General features: G+C 53.5%; 1 protein-coding gene across 1 annotated transcript in view; it reads left to right on the top strand.

The window, feature by feature from the left end:
• MINDY4 (MINDY lysine 48 deubiquitinase 4) overlaps positions 1-23,213 on the top strand; it is a 120,682-nt gene that overhangs the window by 89,208 nt on the left and 8,261 nt on the right. Inside the window, exons 14-17 of the mRNA XM_003270491.3 lie at positions 11,347-11,410; positions 14,592-14,753; positions 21,252-21,432; positions 21,989-22,061. Coding sequence (XP_003270539.1) covers positions 11,347-11,410; positions 14,592-14,753; positions 21,252-21,432; positions 21,989-22,061 — 480 coding nt within the window. The remainder of the gene's footprint in view (positions 1-11,346; positions 11,411-14,591; positions 14,754-21,251; positions 21,433-21,988; positions 22,062-23,213) is intronic.

The following is a 23,213-nucleotide window of genomic DNA, read 5'->3' as shown; positions in this document are numbered from 1 at the left end:
AGCTGGGCACCTGTGGGGAATTAGTGTGGGGAATGCTGCCCTGCTGGACCTGCACAGCCTCATGCTTATGGGCCTGAAGTCACACTCCTGCCAACACGCATACACAAACACACACATAGATACACACAGATATACAGATGTGCATACATGGCCACACACAGAGACACACACTCAGACACACAAAAACTCACAAAGACGTGGACACACACAGAGACACATAGTCCAGCTGTTCTTCCAGGACATCTGAGGCCCTTCCCTGTGTCCTGCAGGCAGATGGTCAAGGCCCTGGGGCAGTATAGGCCTCTGCCTCCCAGAGGGCCCAAATAGAGCCCTGCTGTGGTGTTTGGGCCAGGCAGGCAGGCATGAGTTGGGCTTCATCTTACCCTGTGGCCTCCCCTTCTCTTCTCCTAAGACGACAGTGTGTAGGCAGGTTTCATTGCCAGCGGTAAGGATAGCGTCTGTGAAGCTTCCCGTGTGCCAGGCCCTTTGCCTTAACATTTTGCACACGAATGCATCGAGTCCACAGCAGCCCTGTTAGGTGGGCACCGCTGTGAGTGCTCTCACCATCCCTGTTTTTCAGAGGAGGAAGCAAGGCTGAGGGAGGTGAGTAGGCTTCAAGATTTTACAGCAAGTAAAACTGGTGGCCCTGGGCCCCACCCAGGCCATCTGGCCCCAGAGCTGGCTTTTTGGGCTTGCTGTTTGAAAACCTGAACTTTGGAAAAAGTTGGTTGGTTTTAGGCCTGACTCTCTACTCCTCTGAATAGAGCTGGAGTTTCTTCCTCTAACGTGGGAGTGAGAATTCCTGCCTCATAAGATGTAGCTGTGCTTAGCACAGCTCCTGGTGGGTACAAGCCGGGAATAATGGCCACGGCTGGTCTGACCCTATCCCAGGAGCTCAGATGCCTCTGTGTGCCTTCTTGTCTTTTCTTGCCTGCAGCCTTGGCCTGTGGTGGAGGCCGTGCTGCCATCTCGGTAGGCACAGCCACAGGGATGTCCAGCAATTCCTGATGGGGCTTCTGTGGTGACACTCACCCTTGGCAGGCATGTCCAGAGCAACCGAGAGCTCCTTGTGCTGAGGGCCACCGGAGGGGTGAGGAGGCGCCTTGGGACCAAGCCCCGCCCAGGGGCATGCAGTTCAGAGGTGTACTTGAGAAGACACCCAGCTCTCTCTGATTTGTTCAAGTTCAAGAGAACTTTAGTTAAGCTTTTAGTTAAACTGAGGGCTTCAAGTGAGGAACAGGGCAGGCCTTGGGCAGTCTGTGCTGCCTGGGGGCTCCTCCAGTGCTCCCTCCTGACTGTTGCATGCCTCTCCCGAAGGGCTGCAGGAGATGTGGGCATCTGAGTGGAGCTAACCCTCCCACCCCACCTGGGGCCCAGGGGAGACTCCTGAAGAGGCAAGACAGGAATGCCAGCAAGAATGGGAATAGCCTGGGCAGTCATGGCGCTGCCCAGATCCCATGAGACAGCCACACTGAAATTATTTCAGATAATGTGCTAGCATTCCTGCATGTGGGAGTGCGCCCGTGAATAAGCCATTCTCTGGCCTTCCAGAGGGTAGTCCCCAGAACAGCCTGCTCCTCTCCCGTGCCAGGCACACTGCACTCCAGCGGCGCTCCCTGCATCCCGTCACCTCCAGCCTTGGCTCTCTGAGGGATACCAGGCTCTGCTGAAGGTTTGCAGTGATTCGCAGGGCAATGATAACAGTTCTGGGGCTGGAATCCCAACTCTGCCTGCTGCCTCCAGGGCTAGCAGCCAGCAAAGGCCTTTCTCTACAGACATTTGGACACTTGGGTGCAAATGTCACCCACCTCAGGCTCCATTAGGTTTGTCCAGGGAAGCCCAGTGGGGTGGCAAGTCACAGGAAAGCACTCACTTTGTGACCACAAGAAGAGCACCAGGATACCTAGCTCCTCAGCGCAGCTCAGTCACCCACAGCCGTGTAGCTGACCCAGCCTGTGCCTTAGGTTCTTTATCTAATAGGAGGGGTTGGGCTGGTGCTTTTAAAACTATGTTTGTAATGAAAACAAAATCTGATTTTTTTTTTCCCAAATAAGCTTTATTTTTAAGCTCACTGTGTGAAGCAGATGCAGCAGAATGACTTTGATTAGAGCAGCAGAGGTGGGAGGGAGAGGTCCCTGCTGCCGCTCCTCAGGCTGCCAATCCAGCACCAACCCCTGCTCTCCAGCCACCATCCCTGAGACCCCCCTTTGGAGAAGCCCCAGCTCTGCATACACAGCTTAAAAACCTCAGGACCAGATGATCGCCGAGGGCCTTCCTGTTCTGGGGTTCAGATTCAGCTTTACCAAAGAATCCTCTGATGCCATTTCAGGGCAATCTGTTACCACTTTGGGCAATTGAAAACATGTCCTGGTAGCAAAAGGAGACAGCTGAGTCTCCAGGACCAACTGCGGTTCAGCTCGAGAGAAGCAGAGTGGTGGGCTGAGAAAACCCAGCCAGTTCTTTACAAACACAGTGTGTGTATGTGTACATTTGTGGTGGTGCGATGGTGTGTGTGTGGATGGGCGAGATTGGTGACACTGTATGGCCGGGTGTGAGATGACATGGGTGTTGGTGGTTGTGTTGGAGATTGTGTGAATGGTGACTTGATTGTGTACATGTGCATGTGATTGTGATATGTGTTGGAGAGGGCATGGTGGTCCCTCCCCCCTGGTGAGGGTTCTCTGACTCATGCCTGGGCACTGGAGGCTTCTTTTCTTTGGCCCTTGCACCAAAGTCAGTGCCTCCTGTCTGTTGGCCATTCCTAACCCAGACCAGAACCAGGGTGAGGACACCATGGACAGATGTAAACCTAGCCAAGTGCTGCCGACCACTGCCTGCCTGGCCACTTCATTGTCAGAGGCCTCAAGAACAGTCGAGAAACAGACCTTTGAGGTTTGTTTATCCCAGGCTGTGCAAAGCCTTGTGAAGGTTTTTTTTCCACTTGATTTCAAGCCGTTTATTTTCTTTTCTAATATCTCGAATTGCTTACGGTAAATCTCATGCAGGATTTCATGCTCGCCAAGCTTTGCTGCTTTTCAAACCACATGGCTACAACTTTCCCCAGGGAGCTCTCACAAGCCCCAAGGATGCTCAGGGTCCTGTGGTCAGGACCAGCTCTGAACCAGACCTGGGCAGCACTGAGCATGGGCTACTCCGGTGCCTCAGTGGAGCACAGACCTGGCCAGGTCATTGAGGCCCTGAGAAGGTCCAGTGAGGGTGAAAACCTTTTCATGCAGTAGATTCTTGGCCTTCATTACAGCAGCAAATTCAGCTGCCCAAAGGCAGTCTTGAAAGTCCAGAAGAGGTGGTAGCTTGTCATTTGTTGAAACAGTTTTAGAACAGCACAAGCTAGGTGCTGAGGGTGAGGGATGACACTGGGCAGAACTCACACCATGTCACTCTGTGGCTCTTCGTAACTCTCCTCAAGAGATTAAAAGCAATGGCAGCAACAAAATAGTTGATTCCTTTGTGCAAATAGTCCTGAAACAAAAGCCAACCGTGAGTGTTGGTTGGAAAGACAGTGACAGAAGCTCAATTCCCAGCCAGTGGAAGCAGAAACAAAGCTACTGACTGATTCCTATCAGAAGCCCAGGCTTTAAGAGGGGCTGGATCCAGGAACCCAGACATTGTCTTTGGGAATTGGTGTCTGTTCTTTTGTGTCTTCACTTTTGGCTCCTCTGTCCCAGCTGCATTCTCAGGAAGGTCCTCCTGCACGGTGGGCTCAAGGGAGCCCTTCTCCAGCAGCTCCTCAGCCTGCTGGGTGCTGGCTGCTGGCTGCCATTCCTGGTGTGATTGCCGTGGCCAGGCCTAGGCTGCACCATCACATACGTATGGACATGGGGTATCCCCAAAAGGCAGTCACCACCCAGAGAAGGCCACCACATCCGCTAGCAAAGGGATAGGGTAGAGTCAAGAAACAAATATCTGAGAACAGGGGAGCAGATGTGGGTTTGGGGTGGGCTGAGCCTTCATGGAGGTCCCCAGGCTCCTCTCAGTAGTGGAGAAAAGAGATCACCAAGCTTTCTGTTCCAGCAAGTGCGGGCAGCACTCACCCCATCAGAGACCCTCTGGGGGGAATCACGGGGGTGGGTGGTTCATGGGGTGAGATGTGAACAGAGGCTGTTCCCCTTGAGAATCATGGGTTCTTGGAGGTTCAAATGTGCTGTTCTGAATGGGAGGGGTCCATTTGATGCTCGTCAGCTTACCTGGGACTCTGCTGAGCCTCTGCCAGCCCAGGATAATGAATAATGAGGTGTTAACAGAGCCACCCAGACCAGGAGCCTGACCCCTGGGCTCCCGTCTCTGAACAGACACCCTGGCTTTGTGGCTCACTTGCCGTCTCTCACCTGAGTCTTCCCCCAGGTCACATGTGAGGCAGGGTGGGTTGGGTAAGTATCCTTCCTACCCAGCGTGCTAAGACCTTTTGAAGCTTAGCTGGGAAACAGGAGGAGAGGAACTTCCTCAATAAACTCCAGCCGAACTTTAACACTGGTTCAGATTAGGGCAGAGTCCCCACTAATGAAGATTTTCAGCAATGTCACAAGAGACCAAGGTGACAATGGAAGGTGGACCCATGGGGGCATGGATGCCAGTGTCATGGAAATAGTGGGCCCACCACTGAGACTCCACTTCCTTACACTGACTCTGTCTCTCTCCCTGGTCCCATCCCTGGGAGCCACCTGCTCCTTTGTCCCCAGGCCCCTTTACAGGGAAGCAAATTCTGTCCTGTAGATCTCTGCCTCGCTTCCTCTGGAGACCCTGTGCAGACACCTGACCCTGTGGAAGACTGAATCTGGAGGCGTAGCCTCGGCGGGAGCTGGAGGTGGAGGAGAGAGGGAAAGGGCCCTTACTGCCATCCTGGGCCTTTGTGGTCTTGTGGCAACCCAAGGGATGGGCCTACAGGCTGGAACCCTTATCTCATTTACAGGTGTGGGGACTTTGAGAAGTGAAGGGTCAGTTAATGGCACAGTTGGCAGCATCACCCGAGGCTCCTGGCTCTCAGTCGAAGACCCTGTGCCTGCATTGTCTTCCCTGGACTGTGGGAGGGGTAACAGGAGCTGCTCAGCTGTGTCTGCTGACTTAGAAAGAGAGGTGGCAAATGAGGCCCTAGATAGGCCCATACCAGCTGGGTGCTTGACTACCTGCTGTCCTCGTGCAGTGCAGCTGGCATGGGCTGGGCTAAAGCAAGCCAACTGTGCCTGGGCCAGACCCCTAGGCTGCTGAGGTGGCAAGTCACAGCCACTGAGCTGTGAGGACAGTCATTCTGCCGTGGACACCAAGCCTGAGAGCTGGGTGGGAGGGGCCCACTTGGCACAGCTGAGAAGGGGGGCCACACCCAGGCTGCTGAAGAGCTGGGGGGGGGGTCTCCTGACCCTCGGTCCTGTGTGCACCTCCTGCCCCTACCCACTCACCCAGGGACCTTACCTACATGTTCACGAAGGGCCAGGTGCGCAGAGAAAGAGGACAGGCCTCAAAAGGAGGGAGACGTAATTAACTTGCTGAAAGGGTCTCCTGTGCCGGACCAGCCTCAACTGTGCAGGTGGGGTGCTCACGTCCACCTGCCTCTTCCAGCTCCTGGAAGCTGTTCCACCAGGGCCTTTCTCACATGCAGTGTCACCTGGGGTAGGTGTGGGTAGGGTCATGTTATTTAGGGGCACAGTTGCTGTGCACGTGCGGGGTCTGGAGACCAGTTCTAGCCCTCAAAGTCCTTGCCACCTGGAGAGGCAAGACAGGTGTGTGAAAAGCAGTTGGTGGGTACCCTTAGGAAGAGGAGGAGAGATGGGGCATTTCTGTCCCTGGGGTGAGTGAGATTTTAGAGGAGGTGACATTTAGCAGGGCTCTGAGGGATAAGTGGGAAGGGTTTTGGCAGGCAGCAAGAACAAAGTAGGCAAAGGCCACTGGTGGGGGTTTGCAGGGATCAGTTGCAGAGGGTCTAGTTGGGAGGGAAGGAGCTGGACATGGTGGGTGGGAAGAGGTGGATGGCAGAAGGCATCTTGGGAAGGGCTTTGGCCAGCTGCTGATGAGCCTGGGGCCCTGCTTTCCCTTCTTCCTCCTTGCAGGTCCCTCTTTCTCCATCCTGCAGAGCCTTCCACCAACTCTCCCCCTGCCTCCTGGGCTCCCATCCTAGCCCTCTCCTCTTACTGCTTTGAGAATGGAAACAACTTTGACCCTCTAGCCTGTGGGGCGCTCTGCAGTTTTCAAGACCTGATATGGTCTAGTCCCTTATTGCAACAGCCCTTTGAGGTAATTATTGTTATCCCTGTCAGGATGACACACCGGAGGCTCAGAAATGGAAAGCTATTTACCAAAGGTCACGTAGTGCAGGTGGCAGAAGGGGCCTGACACCCATTGGTTCTGACTCATCGTCTACTCTCTCTTGGCCGTCCTGGGAAAACAGTTGATATCCGCTCTATCCAAATCCTCTTCAGATATTCACAGCTCCATTTCAACTGCTTGGAGGTCTTAGTTTATTCTGGGTTCTTGGCCGTGATATGAGTGGTTGAGATGGCAGGAATCATGACCTCTTGGTCATTGTTTTTTGTTTTGTTTTGTTTTTTGTTATTATGGTTGTTATAGTAGAAAAAAGGAAGTGACATTTACCGAATGCCAAATGCTTTATATAGTTCATCTCATTCAGTTCTCACAGCAGTCTTTAATAGAAGGAGGCGTCATCGTACCTGTATTGCAAATGGGGAGACTGAGGCTCAGAGAGGGAAATAACTGATAAGTGGCAGTAATTGGATTTGACCAGGGCCCTCTGACTTTAGAGCCCAAGTTCTCTTGGTTGTACCACAGCTGCCCTTACACTATTGATGTTGTCCTTAAAAGTCAATATAAACCCCACGAAAGGGCTGTTATCTCTGGAGGTCGCTGCTGGTGGGTGGGGGAAGTGTGGTCAAGGGTCAGTTTCTGGGAGTGGCAAGCAGGAGCTAGCCTGGTAGGACAGGGTTCCTCCAGGGCCTGGTGCCCTAGTGGTCAGGTGGAGGGGGGATAGCTGGTTGGGTCTCCCCAGGGTAAGTACTGCCTACTTCAGGCTTGATGTTTTCAATAGAGTCATGGACCAGGCACACTTGTGCACATCCTAGGAGGCCCCTAGAGATTTCTTGCTCCAGTCCTCTGGTTTTCTAAGTGAAGACACAAGCTGAGAGAGAGGTCAGGACATGCCTGAGGTCACTCACCAGTCAGGGGCCGAGTGGACGCTGCTGTTAGGTGAATGGCTGTGACTGTAGGCTGGGACCTGGTGTCTAGGCCACTTGGACTTATTTTCCTTCTTATTCAGAAACTTTTATACCACATGCCCAGATTCACACAGGGAGGCTTTTAGATGAAGGGACAAGCTGTGCCTGAGCCAGCAATGGTGGGGGCTAGGGGTAGGGCTTTGGGACCCTGGGGCTTGCTTGGAGCTGGCTGGCCTGGCTGATCATCCTGTATTTCAGGCCACAGCAGACACTGTGATGTTGGTACTAGGGACAGAGTCCCAGTCCTGCCTACTCTGTGTGACCACAAAACCACGAGTCCTTTTTACTGACTGGACCTCAGTTTCCCCATCAGTAAAACAGAGATGGTGGTCTTACCCTCCTGGCCTTACAAGGCTTTTGAGAGAAAGATGCATTTGAAGGTGCCTGAGACTATGTAGATTCAAGGCCCATGCGTTGTGCAGCCTGCTCAGTGGCAGAGCCTCTTCCCCTTCCGGGATGTATGGACAGAGGGCAGGTGGAGAAGGGAAGCAGAGGGCCCTGAGTCTGGGCTGACATCTGTCACTAACTCAGGGCCAGTTCTCTACTCTCTCTGGGCATTCATCTTACCTTCTGCAAAATTCCGAGCCTTGCAAACTCTCCCAGCCCTGATATCCCCTTTGTTCTGTTTCTTGATACAGCATAGTATCTCAGGGACCTTCTGATGGTGGACAGAGTTGGGAGGTTTGGTCCTTGCTGGCATCCTGGGCAAAGCTCTCTATTCCTCCTCCTCTGTCTTTGGGTGATACAGGCATCCCTGGAGGCTGGGTCATCACCCCAGACCCTTGGTTCAGGGTTCTGACCCTTCGCTCCCAGAATGCTGTGGAGGTTGGTGTCAGGGCAGCCAGGACCAAGCCTATTCTGTGAGTTTTCACCCCCTGGTCAAGCCCATCTCTCCTTTGTGCTTATTGGATTGAAATCCCAGCAAGCTCTGCTCCCTGGAGAGGCCCCCAGTGCAGGACAGCTTCCATTTTGTCTGGTCCTGGGCCCTCCTGGCTCCTGTCATCCAGCTTGGTGCCTGGTTCCTCAGGCTGTGCAGAATTCTCTGAGGGCCCAGGATCGTCCAGCCCCCAGGAGGACATGAAGGAGACAGCTGCTCATTAGACTGGATGGTTAAGTCAGTCTTTGGTAAGGGACAGTCACAGCTGTGGCTCAGGTGGCCCCTGCTCCTAGGATGCTGCATGTCCTTGGAGATCCAGGGGCTGATAGAGGAGGAGAAGGATGGGACAAGCCTCCACACAGCCTTCAGCCCGTATGTTTCATATAATGGACTTCTGCCTGTAGTATTGCATTTGAAGAAAGGGCTCTGAATCTAAAAAGATGTTGGAGGCCACTTATGTTGGTTTCTAGGGCTGCCATAATGACAGACATTCGTGTCTCACAGCCCTGGAGGTGAGAAGTCCAAGATCAAGGTGCCAGAGGGTTGGTACCTTGTCAGACCTCTCTCCCGGGCTCACAGGTGGCCACTTTCTCACTGAGTCCTCACTTCATCTTTTCCTTGTGAATGTGCATCTTTGGTGTCCCTCTGTGTGTCCAGATTTCCTCTTCTTCCAAGTCGGATTGCATCAGGGTCAACCCTAATGGCCTCATTTTAACTTAGTCACCCCTTGAAAGGCTCTCTTTCCAAATACACATTCTGAGGTGCTGGAGGTTAGGACTTCAACATATGAATTTTAAGGGGATGCAGTTCATCCCATTACACCTCTCATCTTGTCAGGCCCTCGTGCTGCAGGAGGGGAGACCAAGGCCACACAGCAGGCTGGGACTAGCCATGTGGATTACCTTCTCTCTGGGGCAGTGCTGAGGCTGTTGTTCCTCTGCTCAAGGACTCCTCACACTCAGCTCTCCAGAGAATTCCCCTAGAGGGAGGTCTGGGCATCTAGATTTGCCAAAGTTGTAAATCTCTTAAACCATAAGCCACTCCTTGGCGTCTCTCTCTCGAATGCCCTGATGTGAAATGCAGATGTTCTCCCTTTTAAGATCTCAGCACACTGCTGAATTTCCCATCGTGTTTGCACCTAAGGATGCAATTACCATTTCCTCCCATTGTCCTTTCTGCCTGTCCCCCTGCTCCCAGCTGACGCAGGCTCTCGAGCCCGCTGGGTGAACACGAGGCAATGAGCTTATGAAGATTGGACTGCTTCTAAAAGCTCCGGGTGGCATGGGGCCAGTGATGCTTATCGGCCCCCTTCAGGACCCTTTTGAGGTTATTTTCTTCTCTTCAGAAGATGCTTGTATATGCTGCAGAGAGCATTTCCATCAATTCTTCTGCCTGAGCTAGCGCCAGCCGAGCTCTATGCTCTGCCATGAGTCACTCCCAGCTGGCTCCTTCCCAGGCCTGCTGGGCTATCTGTGGTGGGTGAGCCTCAACCACCCTTCCCAGAAGACCCCCAAGCCTTAGTGGTTCTCTGCAAGCTCCTGCAAAGGTAACCCCAGCTCATCTTCTCATATGGACCATAAACCTTCCGTATTTGGCCATGGTTGTTAAAAACCACAAGCAAGTGTTTTCCCCAAGTATTGTGGAGCTGGAATTTCTAAACTTGTTTTAGAAGCAGACAGAGACCCAGGCGTGTATTTTAGGCTTGTGGGCTTATGGCAGAGCTTAGATTTAAAGCATGAATTGAGACCAAGTTTCTCTTCTCTGCTACTGAAAGAAAAAATAAATGCTCTGACTGCTAAGCCCTTCCTACCCCTGGGTCTCCTCTCTAAATCTTCTACCTGGCCTCTGTCTTTGGGGTGTGGTTGAAGGAAGGGGGCCAGGCCCTGAACACAGTGCTGGGTGGCTGTGTGTGCCCCCGCCAGGGCTGTGTGTGCCTCCCAGAGTCAAGTGTGCCTCTCAGGGTCATGTGTGCCCCCCAGGGTCCAGTGCGACCCCCAGGGCTATGTGTGCCCCCCCAGGGTTGTGTGTACCCCCCTGGGTCGTGTGTACACCCAAGGGCTGCATGTGACCGCCAGGTTCAAGTGTGACTCCCAGGGTTGTGTGTGCCCCCAGGGCTGTGTGTGCCCCCCAGGGTCATGTGCAGAAGTCGGGGGGAAAGGCCTGGGACCCAGGCTCCCTGGCCTCACCTTGCCCCCCAGAGCCAGCCTCTCTGCGCTTCTTCCCACATCTATAAAATAGAGACAGGAATTCCTACTTCACTCGGGGCTGGGGGTTGCAATTGCCACCTGCTGAGCACAGTGAGTAGATAGCAGCTCCTTCCCTGTGTGCTCCTTACAGGGCTCTGTTCACCAGAGTTTTCATCTCCCAGAGGGATTTACATTGGGGTGGCTAAAAGGAACCATGTCCTAATGGTAGGCTTCCTAGCAGGGCAGCAGGCCGGGAAGGAGGATGGAGACTTGGGAGGGTTTTCTGCCTCATGTGCGGCACACCTCTGCCTACCGGGATACTGAATTGTTCTGGTTCCTAGCAGTGCTCAGCCCATTTCTTTCAGTTTGGGGAATGTCTTCAGCAAAGTAGGTTTTCACCTTGCACCTTTTGAAGGACTCCATTCTGAGGGTGGAACCACAGTGGTACCATGGGGTGGGGGCACAGGCCTCAGAGCTGGGCACCCTTGAGCAAGACATCCCTTTTCTGAGGCTTGGTTTTCTCGAAGGGTTTTAGGGAATAATGTGCGTACAGTGCCTGGTGCAGGAGCAGGTGGTGGTGACTGTTACTCTATAACTCAAGGAAACATTAGAGTCCATTCCTCCCATTTTACAGGCTGGCAGCCTGAGGCTTAGAGGTGGAAGAGGGTTCCTCAGTCTACACCATTGGTAGTGACAGTTGGGATGTGAATTCAGGACACTGGATTCCAAACCCAGGGTCCTCTCTTCTGTGTCACGCTTCAGTCACTGTTCTCTGGTGTAGGCAGAGCCCTGGTGCGGCTGGAGTGGAGGCCATTGCCCAGAGAATGCAGTGAGCTCTACTCTAGGAGGCCCGGGCTCTAGGCCCATCCCTTCTGGGTGGGAGCCTCCTCCATGGAGGGCACAGAACAGAGATCTCAGGTTCCCACCAAATCTGGAATTCTGGGTCTTAGCCTGGAACCTAGGGGGAGCGCCTGGTCACCTAGCGAAGTTTGCAACCTGGATCAGGCAGAGCTGTGCTAACAATGCTTCTTCTTGTGTTTTCCAGCATCCGCCAGGACTTTGATGTCCCCACCAGCCACCTGATTGGAGCACATGGCTACTGTACACAGGTCAGGGGGCGCTGTGGGTCCCAGGTGGTCCTTCCCCCTCCTCTGTTCCTCAGAGAGGGAAGTGTCCTCCTCCCTCCTCTTGCCCAAGAAAAAGGCAAGTCCTTCTTGCCTCTGCCAACACTCTTCAAGCAGCTTTCACGTGCCCACCTCTGCTGGGTTTCACTGTCATGTCATGGAGACCTAGAAAGAGAGCTCAGTTTAGCTTCTGTTTCTGGACAGCTTTCTGTGCACTGATCTGTGTGCTCAGAGCTGCAGAGGATGCAAAAGAGGCTGAACTCAGACCAAAGTGCTACACAGCCTGGAGCCCAGGACACAGGGTGTGATGTCTCAGGCATGGGCCAGGGGACCCTGGGTCCAGCTGGGGAGATGATGGCTCTTGCCTCTTCTACGTTTGCACAAGGTATTGTCTTTATAGCCACCCTTCCGTCTGCATCTTTACAAAGGGGCCCTTAATGGACCTCACAGGGGCAAAGAAGACCCTGAGCACAGTTGCTTGTCATCGGTCCTCTCAGTCACCCAGGTGACACCAGGGAAGGGACCTTTTCAAGATGTTACCTAGTGAGCGTCAAAACTGGGAGCTCAGCTCTACACCTGGCTTCTATCCATGCCTTTCTCCTCATGATGAGGCCTCCCAGAGCGGCCACACAGGCCACAGTGAAATCTGGCTGTCAGCACATGGGGGGCCACAATGCATAGCATGGACGGGCTGGACAGAGCTGCACATCTTCTGGGCCCAACTGAGGACTCAGTTGTCCTGGGGGTCCTGGCTCACTTGCACCCAGCTCTGGAAACCTACCTGGGCACCATACAAGGCAAGCTTGGGGCCTGTGGTTTGTCCAGGGCACCCACAGAGGGACCGTGGGGTTGGCTGCTGCCCAGCACCCTAGAGGAAGGCCTCACGGGGAGTCGCTACTCTTCTGGCTGCCCGGGGTGGCCTCACTCTCACTCCAGGCACCTGCCTGCCCCCTGGGAGCTTCCCCTTTTCAGCGAAGGATGCTGCCCAGATGTAGGCAGTCAAGCAGGGTGCAGAGGAGCCCATATCAGAGTCTGGGGCTGGGTCCCAAGCCCTGTTCTCTGTTTCACTCACAATATGAGCGGGACAGTCTTTTTCCCCTCCTGCGCATCAGTTTCCTCATTTGTACAAGAGGCATTTGGACTGGACCAGGACTGCTTACACTTTGAATGAATCCCCTAGGGGTCTTGTTGAAGAGCAGGCTCAGATTCAGTGGGTCTGGGCTGGGGCCTAAGATTCTCAATTTCTATCAGGCTCCCCAGGGAGGGTGATTCTGCTGGTCCACGGACCACACTGAGTAGAAAGGGACTGCTAAGCTTTGCCATTGTGTGACTTTGGAGTCTAGGAGCAGGGAGAGGCCTGATGCCCCTTCGTCACCATCTCAAGAAGGCTTCCTGCTATGAGGAAGGTTCTAGACACATATCAGGGAGCAGGGGCTTTTATCCCTCTTGAAAAACCAGATGGGAAAACCCAAACTCACCTGAAAAAGGCTGTGCCTTTCTCAGCAGCTGCTGCCCCTGAGGTGTATTATTTTACTGCAGACATTTCCTCCAAATTCTTGTGTCTCATTTCCTCTACAAGGACACAATAAGTCCCCTTTGGTATCTCCCTCCAGTGGGAGTCCCTCTGCGGCAATCAGAGGAGGCCTCTTTTACTGTCACTGGGACAGGGGTGTTGGTGTTAACTGAGGGGTTTATTAACCCCTGATGTCATTTTCACGATTCAGGGGAAAACACCTCTATAAACTCTGCCCTCCAGAGTTTACACTGGTCAAGGGCCATTCTGGCCATTCCTACGTGCTCCACTGTGGAAGTACTGCCTGCCTTCTTGCGTCACAGGCAGCGCCAGCTGTGGCAGAAAGTGGATGAGACAGAGAGACCTGCCTGCCCTAGTGCTGGGGCTGGGCTCACTCAAATTCCTCCTCAGTAGGCCCTTAGAGGCCACCCTTCATCTTGAATCTGTGCCCAGGCAGATAGTACCATGAGGGTAACAGGGTTGGGGGAAGAGGGAAGTCACATGGGACAGAGAGAGCCAGATGTGGGTGGAAGCTCAGCTCTGGCCCTAATGGGCCGTGTGGCTTGGGTAACCAGCCTGTGAGCCCCAGTTTCTCCATTCCTAACAGGAGGTTGGACTCCTGGTTACCCTGCATAAGGAAGGGACCTTCCAGCCATATTGGTACACCAAAATGTGGGAGGCATGGGTTGCAGGTGACTGCTGGAGGAATGTTGCTCCACATGTCACTGTCTCCAAGTTCCAGGGTTGGCATGCTTGTTGGCTTGCCAGGTGTGTAGCTTGAGTCACAGGACCACCCAATGCCTCATGCCACACAGCAAGACAATGGCAGAAGCAGAGCTAGAACTCAGACCTGGGCTTCCTACTCCCACCTCTCTGCTTCTGTTCTTGCTGCCTACTGAAGTACCTTCCTCGGCTTTCCCTGCCCCGTTAGAACCCCACCGTCACTAATGAAGTTCAAACAAGCCCTGGGGTTTAGTTATTGGTACTGCACTATGGTCAGTTTCCTGGTTGAGATAATGGGCTCTGGTTATGTAAGATGTTATCATTGGGGGAAGCTGGGTGAAGGGTACACAGGAACTCTCTGTACTATTTTTATAACTTCTTTTGAATCTAAAATTGTTTCAAAATAAAAAGGTTTCTTTAAAAAATAACATTGTTTAAGACTCACCCAAATGTCACTTCTCCTTAAAGCTGCCCTGACTCGGTCATGTGGCCTCGTGTTCATCTGGCTCCAGAGTACTCCATGCACACATTTTTACAGCCCCAGCCACATCCTGCATTGAGTCAATGTGCAGGCGTGCACCTGACTCCACAGTCTAGACCCAAAGCACATGTCAAGAGCCATGTCTGACCCTCTCACCAGTGCCCCCAGTAGCCTACAGCATAGGACAGGGTCCTGTGAATGGTTGGTACTCAATGAGTGCTTGTGGAATAAAGGTGGGTGGGTGCCTGGAGTTACCTTGATGAGAAAAGTTGGTGCCTTTCCCACAGGGCTTGTGGGAGAATTGAAGTTACAGCCTCCTCTGCTCTCAGGCTCTCTCCCTCCTTGCTTTCCTTCCTTCTCCACCCTTTTTCTCTTTCCCCAGTCTCCTCTCTACTCTTTCAGTAACTGATTCAGACTTGATGAGTCTTTCCCCTTTCTCTCATCTGCAGGAACTTGTCAATCTGCTCCTGACTGGGAAAGCTGTGTCCAACGTTTTCAACGATGTGGTTGAGCTGGATTCTGGGGACGGGAACATCACACTTCTCAGAGGCATTGCCGCACGCAGTGATATTGGCTTCTTATCTCTCTTTGAGCATTACAACGTGTGCCAGGTACCCAGATGCTCACGTTCACCACGAGTAGGGGAGCCTGACTCTCTGGAGCAATGAGAAGGAGGGAAGAGGGGAAGGAAAGCTGGACTCCACTTCTCAGAGCTGGCTGAAATTCGGGTCCAGTTGGAATCACAGAGGGCTTGGGAAGAAGTACAGCTTCTCTGCTGTGGCTACAGGCCTATAATTCTGACCCAAAGCCAGCTGATACCATGTTCTGGGGAAGATTGTTTGAAAACGACTTTGAGGGATTTCTGCTGTGATTGTGGGTCACAGTGGCTGCAGCTGGTGTCTGTGTGGTGGGGGCGCCTTCTCAAGGGACAGGAACTTGAGGTCTTAGGCCTCGTGTTAGTTTCCTAGGGCTGCCTAACAAAGTACCACAGACTGGGTGGCTTGAAACAACAGAAACTTACTGTCTCACAGTTCTGGAGGCTGGAAGTCCAAGATCAAGGTGTCAGAAAGGCCATGCTCCCTCTGAAACCCATAAGGAGAATCCTTCCTTGTCTCTTCTAGCTCTTGGTGTTTTCTGGCAATCCTTGGCATTCCTTGACCATATAGTGATGCTTTTATAGATGTATCACTCCAGTCTCTGCCTCCATCCATCATCACAGGGCCACCATCTCCCTTTGTGTCTTTTCTTATACAGACCTCAGTCATATTGGATTAAGGGCCCACCGTACTCCAGTATGACCTCGTCTTAACTAATTATGCCTGCAACAACCCTGTGTCCAAATACAGTCACATTCTGAGGTACTGGGGGCTAGGATTCAACATATCTTTTTGGAGGCACAGTTCAACTCATAGTAGGCCTCACGCATCCTGTTTGCTGGCATGTGGTCCCTCTGCATCCTGTGTCACTGCAGCCAGGGTCTCAGAAAGGGCTGGGCCCCCAGGTAAAGCTGGATAGGGCATGGGTGACTGTACCTCTGGGGAATGTGGCCAGGGGCTGAGGGGGCTGGGCAGAGGAGCACTGGGCCCTGCCTTCTTGTTCCAGCTGCCATGGAACATTTTTCTGAGCATTGCTTTCCATGGCTTCAGAGAGTCCATTTTTCTGTGGTTGATTAAATGGGAAGGGTTGTCCTGAGGAGCAGCAGGAGCGCTTTTCACAGTGGCCACCCCCTGCAAAGATTCTTGGAGGGTCTGGTTGAGGCCTCATTCACCACCTATCCTCAGAACCAGGACACAGAGATTGACTCAGCGGGGCCATGCAGATAGCGCCAGGCGATTCCACCCTGGATTTTCAGGTGGAAAAAGACTAGGGTTTTAAGCCAGGGCTCAGTTTTACCCACCCTTCCCACATGACCACATGTTGGGTTGTGCTGTGTCTTCCTAATGACCCATGTGGGGCAGCCCCCTCCCCAGATCCCCTCTCTGGATTATACCCCCAGCACGCCAAAAGCAGACTTCTGGGTCCCAAAGACTTGGGGGAAAAAAGAATGAGAGTGGCTGCTTCCTGGCTGTGCTGGTGTTAGGAGGGAGCCCAGGAATGTGGCTGGTGAGAAGCACCAGGCTCTCGAGCACCGGACCCTGGGTGTGCTCTGAAAGTATTCAGCTCAAAATTCCATGGGCCAAGAGAGGTAACCTTGGCCAGGCTCATGGAATTCCCAGGCTCACCATGAGCTCTGGTTTCATTCTTGGGTTTAGGGCGTTGGTCAGAGAGTAAACTATTTTCCTGTGGTCTGTGGAGGGCACTTGATGGGAAAACCAGTTGGGGTCATCCTTCCCTTGGAATAAAATTGAAGAAATTCAGGCCCTACAACCATCTCCCCTCCTCATGGGCTTCTTGGATCCTCATAGACCCTCTGCTGTTCTGTGCTCAGCTGAGGACTGGGAGTTTTGTTTCCCTGCAGTAGGTGGATGCTTCCTTCCTCTGCCTTGCAACTGCAAGCTCACTAAGGAAGGAGCCCTGGCCTCCTCTCCTCCATGAGCTCACTGAGGGCTGGGCCTCAACCCCTGCCTTCCACTGAAGACTCAGGGCCCAGCAGCTCAGACAAAGCCCTTCCCTCTTCTTCTTTTTTTTGAGACAAGGTCTCACTCTGTCACCCATGCTGGAGTGATCTCAGCTCACTGCAACCTCTGCCTCCTCTGTTCAAGAAATTCTTCTGCCTCAGCCTCCTGAGTAGCTGAGATTATAGAGGCATGCTTTTTTTTTTTAAGTAGAGATGGGGTTTCACCATATTGGCCAGGCTGGTCTTGAACTCCTGACCTCAAGTGATCCACCCACCTCAGCCTTACAAAGTGCTAGGATTACAGGCGTGAGCCACTGCGCCTGGCCCCTTCCCTCTTCTTTAATACCACCTTCCATCCCTTCTGTCCCCAAGTCCCGTGGACCCTACACAGTTAGCCACATTGGACATAGAAGGAGTCCAAGGGGGTCCAGCACCCAAGCCTGGACCTGGACTCAGAGCCAGAGCCCCTGCTCTGGCCTGGCCGGGCCCTCTCCTCAGGCAGCACAGGCACAGCCATGGGGAAGACTGGCATTTGGAACAGCCTGGGCCATGACGTCCACAGCGTTCACTCACTAGCAGGTGAAGCCCCTCACTTGCAGCCTGTCTCCAGGCTTCTCACTGCAGCCTGGGGTTCTGGAGCCCTCACTGGGTATGTGGGAGGAGGAGGTCCTACCTAAAAGTGAGCTACCCAGATGACCCATACTCAGGGTGTACCTGGGGTAAACAGATGAAACTCTGGGCTGGAGAGACTCACCCCCTGCCATAAGTAACTGGCCCGGCCTGGCTGTGTCCTGCAGGACCTCCATGGGCTATCTGTGACCCCACCAGCTGGTCTTGCCCATCTGACTTCCAGCTGGCTCCCTCAGTCCCACAGCTGGCCCAGGACAAGGCTCACCGGTAAGGGGTGGACTGCATTCTAGGCTGCAGTTGGAGGCCAAGCCCCTCCAGGCTGATGGTCATGGTGGTGATGGGGGACTGACAGTCCAGGAGGGATGGAGTGGGACAGGGATTTTAGCCTCAGCACTTCTTTCGTGACCTGCAAGGCATGTTCATTGCCGTCTTCATGAAGGGACCTACAAAGGAAAACAGCTTGACAGGCAGAGTTCTGAAAGCTCCATCCTCCTCCCATCCTCCCCAGCTCAGAGATGGCCACCATCCACCCATTTACTCAAGCAGGAGCACGTCCTCTCCATCAGGAGGACATGTGCCTCCCCCTGAAGTTGTTTCTCAAGCCCATCCACTTTAACCAGGTCAGAGCCACCAGCATCGCTGCTTTTGACACCTGTGACAGCCCAGCCAAATTCAGCTCCTGTCCCCATCGCTTTCCCCCTTTCCAATCCTGTCCCTTCACTGAAGCCAGTGTGATCTTTAAAAATATACACACAATCATATCATTCCTTTTCTCTGGACCCTCAGTGGTTTTCCAGTCCTCTGAGACTGTTGTGAGCTGAACTATGTCTCCCCAAAATTCCTGTGTTGAAACCCTGACCCCCAGTACCTCAGAATGTATTAATAACTGTATTTGGAGAAAGGGCCTTTAAGGAAATGATTAAGGTAAAATGAGGTCACTAGGGTGGGTCCCAATCCAGTATGGCTGGTATCCTCCTAAGCAGAGGAGGTTAGGACACAGGTCACACAGCAGGAAGGCCTTCTGAAGGCACGGAGAAGGCAACCACCTACAAGCTCAGGGGCAAGGCCTTCAGAAACAAACCTAGTGACATCTCAGACCTCCAGCCTCCGGAACTGTGAGATAATAAATGTCTGCTGTCTGAGCCATCCAGTCCGTGGTATTTGTTATGGCAGCCCGAGCAGACTAATGCAGAACTAAAATCCAAAACTTCCCACCACCCCCAACGCCCTGCCAGACCTGCACCTGCCTTCCTCTCCCACCTCAGCCCACACCACTCTCTCCCACAGGCTGGGGCTTCTCTCGGGCTCTCTCCCACCTCCTGGCCTTTGTGCACGCTGCACCGTCCACCTGCCCAGCTTTTCCCTGTTATCGTTTTGACTTAAACGTTACTTCCTAAAAGGCAGCCTTTCCTGCCCTCATAACCCCATCTAAGTAGGGGGTCCTTCTCATTGTCCCCTCCATACCTGGTCAATCACCATCAGGGTATCTTAATTCTGTCCTTCCTAGGGCCTCTTCTGGATTTTAAGCATTGCATTTCATCGCCTTTAAGATGTAAACTTGCCCACATTTGAGCACTCCTGAAATTCTGATGCATTATTACAGTTGATGGTGTGTCAGACTTTGACACTCCTGCTTTTTCTTTCTTTCTTAGTGATACAAAAAATAATGGCGAATCTGAGGGCATCCTGGATTCATTGAAGTGCAGTGGAAATGTATGGGTTTGATTATTTAATTAATGTGTCATCCCCATCAATCTGGTAAGCTCCATAAGGACAGCACTGTTCTTATTGTCTCTAGCACTATGTCCCCATTGCTGTCCTTAGAAATGACACACCATAACTGTGTCCTTAGAAATGCCACACCATAACTGTACGCAAGTAAATGCTGGTCCTTTTAAATGAGTGCTTCTAACCTGGCTGTCCATGGATGGCTTTAGGCCATTCACAACCCCCGCCCTAGAAGATTAACTAATCCCTAATTGTGCTACATGTTCCCCCACCAGGACAAAGTCTCAGACTGTGCTGTAGGAAATGTGGCCCTCCCCCGCACCCCCCCACCCCCGACTCCGGCCTCGCCCCAAGCCTTTGGTTACCCAAGAATTTAAAGGAAGTGAATTTCATCTCTGGAAAATGTCACCCACTTGGAAAGAGGCTCCTGAATGAGGAAACTCATTTATAAAGTCTATGGGCAGCTTTTTTCCCTTAATCTCTCGACTGTTATTTCTGCGTGGCAAGCTGCGCTTTTGTCCCTCTGTTGGAAAATTCAGGGTGGCTGATTATGCAAAGGCCTGCTCCCTGGTTGGCTTCGGGGCTCTCTCCCTGCCGTGAATGAATGCTGGGTCCCTGTGTCAGGGTTCCCTGTTCCTGGCGATGCCCTCACCAGAAAAGCCTCTTTGAAGCATGGAATGGAAGCCAAGTTTACGTGGGGTTTAGGCACGTCCAGCCACGTCCTGTAAGACATCTAATTCCCCCACACTTCACTAAGGAATGAGCTCTGCAGTCCACTTGAATGGCACACAGGGCTGGGGTGAGGCCTCGGTGTTGGGGGAGGGGACACTTGAACCATAAGAAAGGATGAGCACATTGTAAAGATTGTCCCCCTACCTTCTGGAGGAGGCAGCTTTAAATGTGCAGGAATGCCACTGGGGACCTGGTTCAGGACCTTCGGAGCACAGCCCCTCTGTCAGAGACATCCCAGACCAAGATGGGAGCTGCTCAACCACTCTCCTGTGAAGGGTTCTGGAAAAAGTATGCCCTTCTCCCCACTGGAAAAATAATTCCCATTCTTTCTTTAATCCACAGGCTGTAGCTGTAAATACCTGAGCATGCAAACATCTCCCTGGGGCTGGTAGGGATTAGGCCAGAATCAGCCTGGCCCGTGGCACGTACATAGCTGGATAAACCAGGGCCCAGGGTCAGGAGAGGCGCCGCCCAAGAAGTGTCAGGGGCTGGGGGAAAGTGCTTGGAGGCCAGGCATTCAGGGGCTTCACAGCGGGCCCTTGTCACTTCTCTTCCCATTGCAGGCAAGATGCTAGCAATGTGCTGAGGGCCCTGGTGCTTATTCCTGTGTGTCTTCTTCCACAAACGCTTCCACCATGAAATTCCCCTACTCGGAATGCTCCTTATCCAAGTGTTGCTGCAACCTCAGTGCCCTGCTGCACCCTGAATTTCTCTGGCCCCCCTTCCTGGCACCCCCCACGGACTTCTCACTCAGACCTTTCCCTCCTGGCTCCCCAGGGCTCCATTCCTACTTGTCTTTACCATACAGTTCTAGTTCAAGTCCTGCTTCATCCATGAGGAATTTCATTCACCTGACATTTGTTTACCCTGGGCTCCTGGAACTTAAGGGTATGATCTGTCGAGCATGAGGCAGAGGTGCTGCGGCTGAGGTGGGTGGGCATCTAGTGATGTGCTCACTGGGAGCTGGAAGGAGGAAACTATTTCTGCTCCAACAAGGGATTTGGGAGATGCAGGCTGTGCAATGGTAAGCAAGCTCTAGGCTAGTGGACAAGCTGAATTTGTTTGAGGGGAGTGGGAAGAATTGGTTAGGAGGTCACTGCCGTGGTGCAGGTTGGAGGCTGAGTAGATCTCAGGAGGAAAGGCTGGCAGTGGGGGAGCTCTTGGATGCAGAATGAGCAGTACTGGGAACCATTAGATGTGGGAGATGAGGGGGCGAGTGATACCGGGTCTCGGGTCTGTATGGCAGAGGCCCTGCGAGCAGCGGCAGGTGGGGTGGCAGGGCAGGGATGGCCCTGGGAAACAGCCCAGTGGCCTGAGCAGCGTGAGGGACTCCCAGCATCAGACACAAAGGTGATCTTCAGCAGGGCCTCTCTGAGGTCAGCCCTGCCTTGAGTCAGACAGAAAAATGCCCGGGCCCCATTCCCTGGGACTGCACTTCACATCAGACCTCTCCCTCATCCAGGTTGGCTGCTTCCTGAAGACCCCGAGGTTCCCCATCTGGGTGGTTTGCAGCGAGAGCCACTTCAGCATCCTCTTTAGCCTGCAGCCGGGGCTCCTGCGTGACTGGAGGACTGAGAGGCTCTTTGACTTGTACTACTACGATGGCCTGGCCAACCAGCAGGAGCAGATCCGGCTGACCATTGGTGCGGGCCCTCACCCCCCCCACCCAACCCTGTTCCCAAGGAGCCTCCAGGCTGGTCACAGAAACCAGCCTTCCTATCCACCGCCAACCCCCGTGACAGAGAGCAGTGCAGACTCCAGCATCCAGACTGGGGGATCAGAGAGCCAATGCCAGCAGGACCTCCCTGCAGGAGGCAGCCAGAACTGGGCCTTGAGCAGTGGGTGGCATTAAGGGTGTTGGGTAAAGCCTACACCACATGGTAGAGAGCCCTGAATACTATGCTGACAAGTTTGGATGTATTCTTCAGGCAGTGGGGAGCCATGGAAGGTTTTGGAATCAGGGTGGTGAGATCAGAAGTATTTTTAGAAAGAGTGTTGTGGTAGTTGAAGTGGGACACAGGGGTGGGGACCAGTGAGTTGTGCAGGTGAGAATGGATGTCAGGGATGAGGGTGAGTCCAGTTGAGATGGAGAGGAGGGGACAGGGACTAGAAGGGGGCGGGTCCCGGGAGTGGTCAGTGCTGACCTCAGGGTGAGTGCAGGGCCCTGGATGACGTGTGTGCCTCTCTCCTCTTTCCCAGACACCACACAAACCATCTCTGAGGACACTGACAAGGACCTTGTCCCACCCCTCGAGCTCTGCATCAGAACCAAGTGAGTCAAGCCCCTCTCTGGCTTTGAGCCTCACCCCGAATAGCTTTGAGGAGCCACGGTTGGGGGTGGTCAGGCCTGCAGGAAGGTGGATAGGTTCCTGGACCACCCTGATTCAAAGGGGTGTGGTGATTGGAAAGACACAGGTTTCTCCACTCGTGGTCACTGGGGCCCAGGTTCAGGAGTGTGTGGTCTGCAGTGGTGATGCGTCTTTAGACAGCTTCTGACACTGCCCTCATGGCTGTGGGGCGGGGGGGCTAAATGGGCACCTCTTGAAGCCCCTCCTCCCTCAAGGCAGCAGCAGGCAGATGTGGCAAGTACCGTTAGGCCCGAAGGAGGCAGGACAGGGGTGCTTACCTGAGGGTGGGGGAGGCTTGAGCAGGATGGGAAGCTGGGAGGCCTGGCCCAGCCTGGGGGTGGCGGGAGGTGCTGCCTGGAGCGGCACCCTCTGCTTGTGGAGGAGCTGGAGGAGCAGCTCCGCCATTCTGAACACTGAGCAGCGTGCCTATGGCCTCAGAGGCAGGTGGGACCTTCAACTCCTCTGACCCAGCCCCTCTGTATTTAAGGGGAGGCTAAGGCTCAGGCCAGGGGAGGGGAATGTTCAGTAACTGGGGTGAGTTGGGGCTCACCTCCTTGCTGTGTTCTCTGAGTGGGCCCCTGGGCTGGTGGGGCTGTAGCTGTCAGAAGTGCTCCCCTTGCCCCGGCAGGCCCTTCACAAAGCCCTTGGGGAATGACCCAGAGGCCTCAGCATGCATGAGAGGAGCAGCCCGGGAGGGAGAGGCCTGGATCCTAGTCCCTTCTGGAGGAGTGGTGGAACTGGTAACCTTTATGAGTGTGGGCTCAGGAGAGAAGTTGCCTGGGTTCCAGCCCTGGTGTTGCTGCTTCTTGGTGTGAGCTACTGGACCTCACCTTCCTGCACCCCACTTTGGCATCTGTAAAATGGGGGTGATGCATACCTTGCTCACTGGACCTTGTGAAGAGTGTCTGGGACGTTACTAAGTGCTCCATGGTGTTTGTGCTCACGATAATGACCTCAGCCACTCCTGATTTGGTGTGATCTCAGAGAATCTCCATTTCTCTGCCCGTGAAATGGTTGGGGTTGTGGCAGGGGGATGCAAAATGGCGAGGCCCTGCAATGCTTACTGCCTGAGATCC

Source organism: Nomascus leucogenys, chromosome 17 (assembly GCF_006542625.1).
Source record: "Nomascus leucogenys isolate Asia chromosome 17, Asia_NLE_v1, whole genome shotgun sequence".
NCBI lineage: Eukaryota > Metazoa > Chordata > Mammalia > Primates > Hylobatidae > Nomascus > Nomascus leucogenys.
This window is presented reverse-complemented; position numbering and strand designations above follow the sequence as displayed.